This window comes from Tympanuchus pallidicinctus, unplaced genomic scaffold (assembly GCF_026119805.1).
Source record: "Tympanuchus pallidicinctus isolate F22 unplaced genomic scaffold, pur_lepc_1.0 scaffold7, whole genome shotgun sequence".
Taxonomy (NCBI): domain Eukaryota; kingdom Metazoa; phylum Chordata; class Aves; order Galliformes; family Phasianidae; genus Tympanuchus; species Tympanuchus pallidicinctus.
Window position 1 is genome coordinate 21,361,894 of NW_026294791.1, and position 12,310 is coordinate 21,374,203.

A 12,310-nucleotide genomic window follows, 5' to 3' on the forward strand; every position below is an offset into this window, starting at 1 on the left:
AATTCATATAATTTTATACGGTTTTATTTGCTGAGAATAAATCTCTACTGGAATAAAAATTAGTGGGATTTTTTTTCCCTTTTGAATTTATTGAAATTATATCAATAAAAACACTTGCACTCAGAAGCTGTGTGGAACTTAACTGAGAACTCTTCAGTGACATGGTTGTGGGTGCCAAGTATGCTGTAGCACAGCAGGAGTAACAAACTGATTCATAAGACAGCTTTCAGGACTATGATTAATTTTTTAATTGCTTTTAGAATTGTCTACAAGATAAGGGATTTTCTAAACAAAGCAACTAGGCTAGCTGAAATTTAAGATTTTTTTCATTTTTCTCATAATTTCATTTCCTTGTAATTTCCAGCAAATCTAAAGCTCTCCCATATTCAGCAGATACTCAATAAAATTATAGCATTACCAGAAAAAAAAAAACAGCATTAAAATACATGGTGAACTGACACTAGGATACCTAACTAGCTATAGAAAAACTCAACATTCTCAGTTTCTTGCCAAACTCAGAATATCACCAAGATTTTGCACTTTCTAAAATCTGCATTCATAAAGCCAGATAAAATATAAGATTTTGTTTCCTAGGTCATAGAGCAAGACACCAGAGGGTTGTCTTAGATTTTTTGCTGGATTTATTTTATAATTAGAATGAAATAAATCTCAGCGGAATTGTCTTTGTTTAATAAAAATCACTGTATTCTACAAATAGTGTTAGCACGTGTGATTTAGTTCACTTTATCCTTGCACTCTACTCAGCACTGGTGAAACTGCATGTAGAGTATTCTGTCCAGGTCTAACCTCCCCAGTAGAAGAAAGTCATAGACATTCTGGAGTTGGTCCAGTGATAGGCCAAGAAGATAATTAATTTGCTTAAATAAACACTGAAGTGACTAAATCTTTTATAGATTATTATATTATACATCATATATATACATATATATATATATATATATATAAAATATTTTATATTGAAGTTAGTTTCAAAGAAATTGAGTGCAGCCTGGAAAAACACAGTTTGCAGTGAAAACGTGGAACAAACAGGTGTGGTCCGCTATGACTGTACTGATACATACAATGCTCTCAGATTTTACTTTCTTATCCTATTTCTGCAAATATACAATGGAGACTGTTTAGAGGCAACCTATGCTTAATTGCTGTGGAATAAATTTAAAGCTTTGTAACAGTTCCTAGAAGTCCACGAGAATAAAGTTTCTTATGGATAATAGTATTTTACCTTGGCACTGAGGTACATCACTGTCCCATTTTCCGTTAGAAGAGCAATGTATTGCTTTAGATCCAACAAGCTTGTAATGTTCATTACATTGAAACTCTATGACCTGGCCAAAGGAATACTCTCGGTTTAGCTCAAATGCACCACTCACAACTATTCTTCCATTTTCTGGTGCTTTTACGGGTAAACACTTTGCAACTGGAAAACAAAACAAAACAAAACAAAACAAATAAACCAAAGGGAAAAACAATCACTTTGAGGCCTATCACTAAAATAAATTGATACACACAGCAAGTTAAAATATAGATAGATCACTGAGATTACCTTAAACATTTTTTACAAGTGTTCAGACTTATTATGCATTCTAATACTATTTGCTCGCTTTCAACTGAATAAAAACTTGTCAGTCACAAAGGAAGAAGTTTATGAGGACTTAGGAATTGCAGTACTTTGGCGACATGTAACGAAAAATAATGAAGCCATTGCTCTGAATTAAGCAGAGAGCTAGGTGTATGCCTAAATTTAAGGACACTCAAATTCCAGTAAATTGAATGTGGAATACCTGAGACCAGCTGTTAGGAAACATCAAAACTCACATATCTAATATTAAAAATTACTTTTAAAAAGTTAAAAGTTATCTCTGGGGAGAAAGGATGATTACTTCCATAATCGTACAGGTTTGAAACTGGTGAAAAGGTTTCCAAATTCAGTAACTAGTACTATCTAAGCCATCCAGTCTATTCAGGTCTGAGGACTAGGTCTTTTATTCCCTTTATTTCTTACTAATGTCAAACTTCTAACAAAATCTTAGTGGACACAATATTCATTAGGACAGAGGAGAAAATAAGCTACAAATACACGTATAAATATACATGTAAAATGTCTTATCCCAGCTGACTTTTATAACTATGTTTTGCAGATACTTACTCTGCATACAGAGTCTGTACATGAGGTAGAGCTTTAAGCCGTCTGGGAGTGACAAGACTCAATTTTGTGAGAGATTTTTGGTAAAAGTTTGAATAATTATTGGATTAAAAAAGCTGAGTGGATATTGTATGAGTTTCACTGCTGCATAATTTGAGTTTAGACATACGTACATCTGTGCAAATTAATATTAGAAGTTTGATCAGTGAATATTCTTGAGTAGTTATTTACAACATAAGCAATCATAGTAATCACAATAGACAATAGAAGTGCCACAGAGAGTAGTGAGATCACAGACAAATTCTAGATAGTATCAGACAGATAAAAAGTCAGTTTCATAAGGAATGAAATGTCAATTTCTCTTTACCTTCACAGTGGGGGATGTCATTGCTCCATCCCTCTGCAAGACACTCACGGTAATTTTTCTGGCTAAGCATTCGGTATCTTACAAAATAAAGTGAACAAAAAATTACAGTCTTAGCAATACTGCTGCTTTGGAAACAAGGGAAGTAGGTTTCAGATGTTCTAGCATAGACTAACCAAAACATGATTAAAAAAAAAACAAAAAAACACAGTTTTCCTGCCCATCTTCCCTATTTTTGTTTCTTTTTCTTGCATATGGTAAAAATACAAAAAAATAACACTCATAAAGTAGCTTTCTAATAGGTAAAACATTAACTTCATTACAGAGGCATCAAACTCTACATAATAAGTAACCTAAGGGTGATTTACACAGTCATTAGCAAGGAGATTAAATTTCTTGTTGCCTGTGTTCCACTAAGACTAAAAGCCATGGGACAGCATCAAAATCAGACATAACCCAAGCCATATGCATCCCATGCTTCACTGAATTAGTATCATCTTAGGCTTGAGGGCACCGTAGACACAATGACACAGCTTCTGCCTAGTCTGGAATGTATTCAGAAGATTACAGCTAGTCTAGAATGACTATGAAGAACTGTCTGCACTTAAGAGATTAAGGAGAATATTGATTTCCTAACTTATATATGTACATCTTCCAGCAACACAAAGTCTTCAAAAACATGGCTAAAACACTGTACTACGGTTATAGCTGATTTGCATTTCATGAAGAAATAATCCAATTATCAGCATACTTACCTAAACACAACACTACACATCTGCCTTGCTGCAGCTTTCATTGGAGAAGATGAACAGAGAGAGATAAGAGAATTTCTTCCAAGTAGTAAGTAAAGAGATGTTACTCAATCTACCAGAAACATCTTCCTTCAGTAACTCTCTCCTTTCATAACTCACAGAAATGATTTAAGGAGGTTTGATGTGTTGTAGTTTAGAATGGATGATTCCATTGTACAGCCTAATGACTTATCCAACATAACTGCATAACGACTGCCTACCGAGAGTACTAATGGCAGTGAGTGGATCTGCATTTCCATCTGAACTGGCTACTTTGTCAAGTCGTTAGCCAGCTTTGAGGCAGAAAATTCGTTTTGCTTTCTACTCAGGCAGCCATAATTTCAAGTGAGCTACAACCTTATCTGAGACTTGGGATGACAGCTCTGTTTGTGTGAGGTACAGTTGTTCCAATACCACTAAACTTCTGACCAGACATAGGAAAAAGTTACGTTTAGTATTGTAATTACAGTATTTTCAGTTAAACAACAATTTCTTATTCTTAACTATGAGCAATTTGGCAGCTGCTTTACAGACAACAAATTTATAACCAGTACTTCTATTAATATTAAACCTTAACTCCTAATATTGAGTTAAATAATATTACCCATCATTACATCTGTATTCAACTCTGGCACCAAAGACAAACTCGTTTCCAGCAGTAAGCTGAAAGGAACCAAACTCAGTATCTCCAGGATGTCCACAGGGCTTACCTGGTGAGAAAGAAATAGTTAAAAAGCAAGTACTTAACCAAACACAGAGAAATGAAAGTGTGAAAGGTAGCACTTTTCTTTTAATTAATAGAGCGTGTTTTGAACTATTCAATGCAAAATGTTCAGCATTACCTTGATTAACCTTCTTTTCTTTTAGTCATTGTTTTCAATAAGAACATAGTAGAATGAGTTTTTTTTCTTTCTTTCTTTTAATCTAAATAGCAAATTAGGAGCCTTTGCTCCTTTAAAAAAGACTAATCCCATTTTAAGCTTTATGACACATTTTAAAGACAGAATGTAACATCAGTTTTTCATATAACTTCTGACACAGACCATTCCAAACCTTCCACTACAGAAGCCATCCATGACTGGCATTTAAATATCCTCAGTCTGACGGGAATTGTGCTGAAAAAAGAGTGATTATCTGAAGCCACAGGAGTAATGTGGCTCAAGTTTCCCCTAGGACTGCTTTATGGTCTGGCCTCAATTGGATTCCAAAACAGAATTGCAAAAATGAGCACACGGTCTCTGTCATAGTGACCTGAATACAGAACTTGAAGGCATATGTGTAAGTTTACAAATAACACTTAACTGGGAGGAGCTGTTGACCCCTTTGAGGAAAGAGAGGCCTTGAAGAGACATCTTTGTCAACTGAAGAGTTGAGCAGTCCTCAACCCTTTGAAGTTTAACAAGAGCAAATGCTGGCCAGGGCAATGAACGTGGCACCAAACTGTCAGAGTTCAAGGAGCTCTGGGCACCTCTCTCAGACACAGCATTTAGATTTTGTGTGGTTCCGCATGGAGCCAGAAGTTGGATTCTGATTTTTGTGGGTCCTTCCATGTCAGACTATTCTATGATCCTATAATTCTCATTTATCTCCCTTAGATATTATAATAAGGACTGCAAAATAGATTGCACGGCTAAATTTTACTAGGCATCGTCAGAAGAAATCCTTCCTAGTCTCTATCAAACAAGGCATTTTCATTTCTTGCTACACATCAGCATCCCTGTTTTTTTATTTGTTTTGTTTGCTTGTTTGCTTTTTAATCCAAATAAGAGATGTTTGAATAGGCCCTAAATTTCTTTCAGTGTGATTCAAAGAAAATAGATCTCTCCATTGTAAATTTTGCTACCTAGTGTGATCTGTCATGAAAAGTGAATATGAGCACATTATCTGTACCAAATCATCCTCTTTTTTCCTCCACATGTACCTTACCAGTTTCTGCATCAGTTCACAGGGTGGCAGTATTCACTAAAGTATGTAACTAAAAAAACTACACTAATTTTAGTATAATTGGAAAGATTTCTGTGCACCAAGTATTTATGCAAATGTATTTAGAAGTAAGAAAGTAACAAAAAAAACCCCACCCCAATTTGAAATATAAAAGAAACTACCAACAAGTCTATTAATTATTTTCTACTTAAAATATCTACTGATCTCTGAAACTTAATTTTGTATGATTAAGCCAAGTAGTTGTATTGAGATAGACAAAATTTCTATGAAATACACTGGAGAAAAAAGCTCAAATGCCTAATATTTATTTGTGTTTAGTACTCATTCATTATAGAAAGTATCTTCTGACTAACAATAATTAAGTTCCACTTCCTCAGTGAAATCAGTATGAAAGTGTCAGACACTTCTAAACTCTTAACATGGTACAACAGAAATAATAAGCAGCAGCTTTTATTCTCACCTGAGTTTTCCTTTATAGTTTAAAAGAAATGGCATGGGAAAATAAATTCTATAACTTTTTAATGCCAAAAAGTCCAATCAACTTCCAAGAAGCTGTATCCTTTAAAACAAGTTGAATAAACTAAAGAGAAAAAAATAATTTCTTTGACTTGCATTCAGAAGACAGGTTAGTGCTTTATTTTGCTTAGACTTGAAGTTTCATCAACATTAGACTTGTAAAATTCCAGAAGTGATCTCTCAGTACTTACTCCTGCATTCCGTGTTGCCTTGTTGCTTCCACTCTCCATCAGCACACTTGACCACAATTCGTCCTATTTTCATATATCCAGGCCGACATCTGTATGTTACTAGAGTATCATGTGGATAGGGAGGGTTGTCCCATGCTTCAGTAGGTATTTCTTTAACTCTCCTTGGAGGAGGTTGTTCGCAAGCTAGAAATTATAAATAAAAATATTGGTGATTGAGACACATGCTACATCTCCAAAATAGTTTTACAATAGAAAATCTAGCAAGAAATCCTGGGTATATTTGTGATCAAATGCACATATCTTTTCTATTTCGTTATGAAACGGGAAACTGTTAAGAATCCACATTTTGTGGGGTACGAACAGTCATTTTGTAGGACAGGATGGAAAAACAGTCAAGCCAATGGAAAATGCAAACACACACTGGGCAGCCATCATTCAAAATAAATTTCAGTTACAAAGACTGCAACCAGAGATTAGCGCCTCAGTTCAAACCAAAAACATCTGCTACCCCTGCATCTGCAGAAGCTCCTCCATGCCAGTCCTTCTGCTGTCAGTACTCTTTTCCAGCTATTTTATTCTGCAGCCACCACCACCACCTTTACTGACGGTAAGCTCATGCTCCACTTGGTCAAGATCTGTCAGACTTCCGTTTTAGATCCCCTAAATTTTCTGTTTGGCTAAAGTTATGATCTCCTAAAGCATTCTATAAGGTTCTTATGACATGCTACTTGTTACACGGTGTAATTAATTCTGAATATTCACTTTAATCTTCGTAAGCTTTAAAGTATTTTGATTCAGTTTGGGTTGTGGAGTAGGTGATATCTGATGTTTTTCATTAACTCAATATTATGCAGTCTTCCCCAAAAGCTCCTTATGAAGCTTTCTTTGGTGTCTGTGAAATGTACAGCCCATATGAATTTTTAAAAATGGACCTGAATTAATTTTATTAAGAGTTTTTTCAACAATTTAAGAATAAGAAAAGTGAGACTGAAGGGGGAAAATAATAAAAAAAAAAAAAAAAGGGAAGTTGTTAAGAAACATAACCTCATGTCAAGAATGTTAAAAAATATTTTTTGTGTGTGTATTTGTAATCATTAACTTAATTTCATTGACCTAGTTTCAATCTCTCTGCCTAGATGACTGAAATGCACTTTAAAGACCGAAGTTTTACCTACAGTAACAGACTCTGGACAGTGTAGCTGATTAGTTATAATGCTGTCTATTTTACATCTGAACATCAAAAGTGAGAACTGATGAAAAGTGATCTCTGAGAAATTAAAACTTAGAAAAGAAATGGGAAATGTCTGCTAGAAATAGTAGTTTCTTGATGGAATGAGATTCATTGCTAAATATAGAGCTGGAACCAAAACTTAAACCAGTTTAGTTATAGGACTCCTGGTCTGAGAAAGCAGCAGTGCTGATGGTCCAAGGGCTGCCTGAAAGTGAGAGTACAGGAAAAATATTTAGGAACTTAAGGGGATAGAAGGGCCATCACAGTCAGAGATTAAGTAGCGCGATTTCTAATACAAAGTGAGCAGAAAAAATCCTAATTCTTCTACATCAAAGTGTAAAAATTTTAAAAAGTGTAATTATGTAGCTGTGGCATTTCGAAAGTATAAAGAAAAAGAATGCTCACTGTGAGATCTAATAACTTTCTTTTGACTGGCATAAGTAGGTGGGAGAGGTTGGCAAGCTTTGAGGACACCGCTGAGGTGATAAAGGAAGTGTCAGACCTCCCACAGGTTCATCATCTTCCCAACTATTTCAGTTACTCTAAAAACAATGATGTTCTTTCCAACCAACCGTCCTGAGAAGATAGCTCTGTCCACTAGAGGGTACTCTACCAACAAAAAATGTGGCAGGGACTTCTCTCATTTGCAAGATACATTCACATTCTAATACCTTTTTTTTTTCCTCCAAAAATCTAGGAGTAAGTTAAATGAAGAGTATTCCTCTAGGTGGCTTCATCTTGCAAATGTGTAAAAAGTGGTCATTTTGCCCAAGAAAGACTGTCTGCAGAGGTGGAACAAGGGATTTTTTCTGGTTCTGCATAGAAGCAGCTCTTTAGAGCTTGTTAAGCTTGTTAATACCAATGCTTTCAGTTTGTGTGTAGAGAAAGCACAGTCCAAATTCTATGATTTCAAGAACAGCTTAATAGTTATAAATGTAACTAACTTTTCTTGTCTTCTATGCATACACCTGCTTGTTAGCAACTGCAAGACTATTCAGACAACAAATCAACATCTCAATCATCTCACATTCAAACCAACACACCAATTTTAGATCCCATTTATAAAAAGTTCAGAGAGAAATTGCACACGGGTGTCTTAGCTGTCTCTTATTCAGACATCTAAATTTGTTGCTTTCAACCTCATTTGTTTAAAAAAAAAAAAAAAAACTTATTTTTTTCAGGTTTTATACCTCATCATTTGACCTATTAGCCTATTTTTCATTTCGTACCTACAATAAATGGTATGTAAGAATTTGTTCCAGGAATCGACATTTTGAATGTACCGTAATGTCCTCCATTGTACATTTGAGTACTTGCTTAAAAAACAACCACACACACAAACAAAATCCATACAGTTTATCATGACATAGAATGCTGTGACATAATGACATCATTGAATTTGAAGATGTTATCATTTCTCCGAACTGCAAAAAATTTTTCATATGACAGCAAGTCAGTCAGGCTGAAATTGAAGATAATATGGGGCAATGTTGGATGTCCAGACTGAACTGACTTCTGCAAGGACAGAATTCTGCAACAGTGCACATCTTGCACATCCATAGGCTAGGCAGTGGTTTTCAGCAGAAGAGAGCTTCTCTGCTGTATTCTCCTCTTATTTCTGATTTATATTTTCATTGTCTGTTGTGCAGAGTGGGGATTCTACACCTCCTTGTTTATGTTAAAAAACAAACAAAACAAAAATGATCTCCTGACAGTCTCTTAACCACTACATTATGTTTCTCCCTGGATTTCATTTCAACTCTCTGATTGTTCTTCACTATACTGCACTGATATCAGTCTATGTGACAGCAAGTGTTACTGCCAAGTGCTGTAGTATGCACATGTATTTCTGACTACAATTAGTTAATATTCTTTTTAAATGTGGTTTCTTAGTAGTTTGAGCTGGCAAGATGTACTTCAAAATTATATCAATTACATCATGCACTTTGATCTGTGTACTCAACAAAATTGGGATTTATTTACTTTTACATTAGCACGTACAGCTTAAATGCATTCCTTCAAACACTTCAGTGGGAAACCAGAACAGCTGTAATTAATCATTTATTAAACACATGTGACTTGATCATGATTAGAAATAGCTCAAATTACTTTCCCACCATTATTATGCTGGTAGCAACTTCCAGAACGCCCAGCACAAACTGCAAATTCAGGTAGAAGTACTCAAGCAATAATCCAGCTCTCAAATGACTCACAAAGTCTTCCAGTATGAAGATTGAAATAAGAAAGCTGCAGGACACATGGTAAGAGGTGCCCCAAAACAAATCAAATGTTGCTAAACTGCTGCCATTCCTTTGCAAACTTCTTGAGCTAAAGAAAGCACCGCGAAAAGGAAGTGCAAATTCAAGCAAACTCCCTTTACAAGTTCCAGAATCTTTCTAGACTAATTTGCAAATGAAATAGGCTTTTGTAGTTGCTTTAGAGCAGTATTTATACACTTTAAGTCCATATTAAAAATATGCTAAATTTCAGTAACGTCCTGGGTTGTTTTTTTTTGGTTTTTTTTTTTTTTCATTTTCAAAGTAAAATGCATCATATTGTTTTGATTAATAAAGTCTTCATAATCTTCACCCAAAGTTAACAACAACCTGAACTGAACTAAGATATACTAGCTCAAAAGCACATGGTGCCTTTTCCCCAGTCTTTGTAAAAGAAAACAAACAGATAAAGCAAAACAAATTATTAAAAATCATATTAAGCAATATAAATACAATGTCAAGGAAAATAAATTCAACAGTGAAGCAGAAAATATTACTGCAGCCTTCTGGAAAGATACCCAGAATAGAAGCTACCTCTTTAAACAAGTCCCAGAGTGTATCTGCATGCATTTATCTTTTCAGTGGATGAAAAATACCACAGACCAAACCTGTCATTTAATGGATATTTTATAAGCTTTTCAGTCAATCTAGTAACAGCTTCTTTTTCTCAGATTATCACACAGACTGTTTCATACAGACAGAAATACGTATTTATTGAATATAATCTATTTTAACCTACCAATTTTTTACAAGTTTTACATCTTAGAATAATTAACAAACTGAGCAAACAAATAATTCATCCAACTGTAGTTTATAGGGGTAATCACCATTTAAAAAGATATGCAACAGTTTAGTAATAGCAGTAGTTATCCGACAAACAGATGAAATAATACCCATGACAAAATACTAAATACTGGAGGTACTAAATACTACCAGATGAAACCTCAATTATTGTTGTCAGAAGTTCAGTAAAATAGGCTTCAATTCAAGCGGTTTATTTACAAATTGGTTTAATAACTATCTTTCCATACACTTTGTTGTCTTTCTTTTTTCTTTTTTCTTTTTTTTCTCAGATTAAAGCTTACCTCTCTCTGCAGTACAATACATCCAACATAGCAGGAGAACTGCATAGCCCAGGAAAGGCATACTAGTGATTCAGGAACTCAGAAGTAAGTGCATTTAGTACTGTAGCCAATTTTTTTTTTTAATTACTTTGTGTTATGTGCACTCCTAATTTACTCACTGACTGCCTCCAGGGACTGACCTTGCCCCATTTATACTGAGTGATTTCAGCCGTCACTTCCCCTAATCCTCTTGCAACACACACTTGCTGCTTTTTTTTCCCCTTTCCAAACTTTACTAAATAAATAAATAAATGTCTAACAATTTGGGTTGACATTGTTCCTCCCTGCAGTCTGCTTATTCTTGCATCATAACTTAAAAAAAATAAAAATAAAAAAAATTAATGCCTTCCATGCTCAGATAAACTTTCTTTTACTACTCAGAAGTTGTACAACTATATACATATTTTTATTGCCTGTCTTTTATATGCTTTGTCAAAAAAATCTCATTCACACTAAACGCAGATGCTGGGTCTGGTCTTGTTCAATATCTTGAATATAATGTCCGCCCTGATTAAGTATGCCAATGATACACAGCTGGGAGGAATGGTTGACACTCAGCAAGACCTGGAGAGACTGGTGAACTGAACAACAATAAACCAGATGAGGTTTAACAAAGTCTTGCAGCTGGGAAGGAATAACCACGAGTATCAGTACAGGTTGTGACATGACCTGCTGGAAAGGATCTTTGTGGCGAAGGTCCTGGCGGATGACAGGTTGGTGATGAGCCAGCAGTGTGCCCTGGTAGCTAAGAAGGCCAAGGGATCCTAGGGTGCATTAAAAGGAATGTGGCCAGGAGGTTGAAGGAATTGATCCTCCCTCTCTACTCTGCCCTGGTCTGGTCAGGCCTCACCTGGAGTATTGTATCCGGTTACAATATCCAGCACAAGGAAAACAAGGATCTCCTGGAGAGAGTCCAGTGGAGGGCCACAAAGATGACATGGCCAATCTCTTTTCTGCAGTCTGTGGGGACAGGACAAAGGGAAACAGTCATAAACTGGAATACAGAAAGTTCTGCACCAATATGGAAAGGAATTTCTTCACAGTAAGGGTGACGGAGCACTGGAGCAGGCTGCCAGGGGAGGTTATGGATTCTATTTCTCTAGAGATATTCAGGACCTGCCCGGACACTTGCGTGTGCACAGCCTGCATGAGGGAGCCTGGACTCAATCTCTGGAGGTCTCTTCCAGCCCCTACAATTCTGCGATCCTTTGAAAAATACAAACTGATTTACTAACCCTTTGGTTCATGCTTAAGACAGCCAACCACCCAGAGAAAAGGAAACATACTCAACCACGTAATCCTTGGTGACATTGAAGCATTTGTTTCAGTATCACATGCAAAATTTTATGATGTAGGAGATACGAATGAATATAATAATTGTAATAAGAATAAGGAAGCATCAAAAAGAATAATACAAACTGCAGAAAAAGAGGAACTATGCGGCAAACTGAACTAGCAGAGGAAATCTTTGTGAATTTATATTAGCAACAGTCTTACTAATATCTTCCTTAAAATGCCTTGGCTTTAAAAGTGCACTGCATTGGAAATGTGGGCAATTATTTGACACTTGAGAATTTGGGAAAAAGTGTAAGAGGGTGAAGTGTTCTTGAGAGCTGGATACAAAACAGCTGACCTCATATTCTGTATTGGTGGCATCTGACTCACATGCAAAATACACTGATTCGTCTTCTGTATGCTCCCAAAAGACC

General features: G+C 35.6%; 1 protein-coding gene across 2 annotated transcripts in view; it reads right to left on the reverse strand.

Annotated features, from left to right (window-relative positions):
* The window catches only part of CFH (complement factor H), a 39,347-nt gene extending 28,609 nt beyond the window's left edge, over positions 1-10,738 (reverse strand). For both annotated transcript variants that reach the window (XM_052667066.1, XM_052667065.1), the window contains exons 1-5: positions 10,563-10,738; positions 5,971-6,153; positions 3,924-4,029; positions 2,532-2,608; positions 1,244-1,438 (exon numbers count right to left, since the gene is read on the reverse strand). In XM_052667066.1, coding sequence (XP_052523026.1) covers positions 1,244-1,438; positions 2,532-2,608; positions 3,924-4,029; positions 5,971-6,153; positions 10,563-10,623 — 622 coding nt within the window. In that variant the 5' untranslated portion in view covers positions 10,624-10,738. The remainder of the gene's footprint in view (positions 1-1,243; positions 1,439-2,531; positions 2,609-3,923; positions 4,030-5,970; positions 6,154-10,562) is intronic.
* Between the last annotated feature and the right edge of the window lie 1,572 nt (positions 10,739-12,310).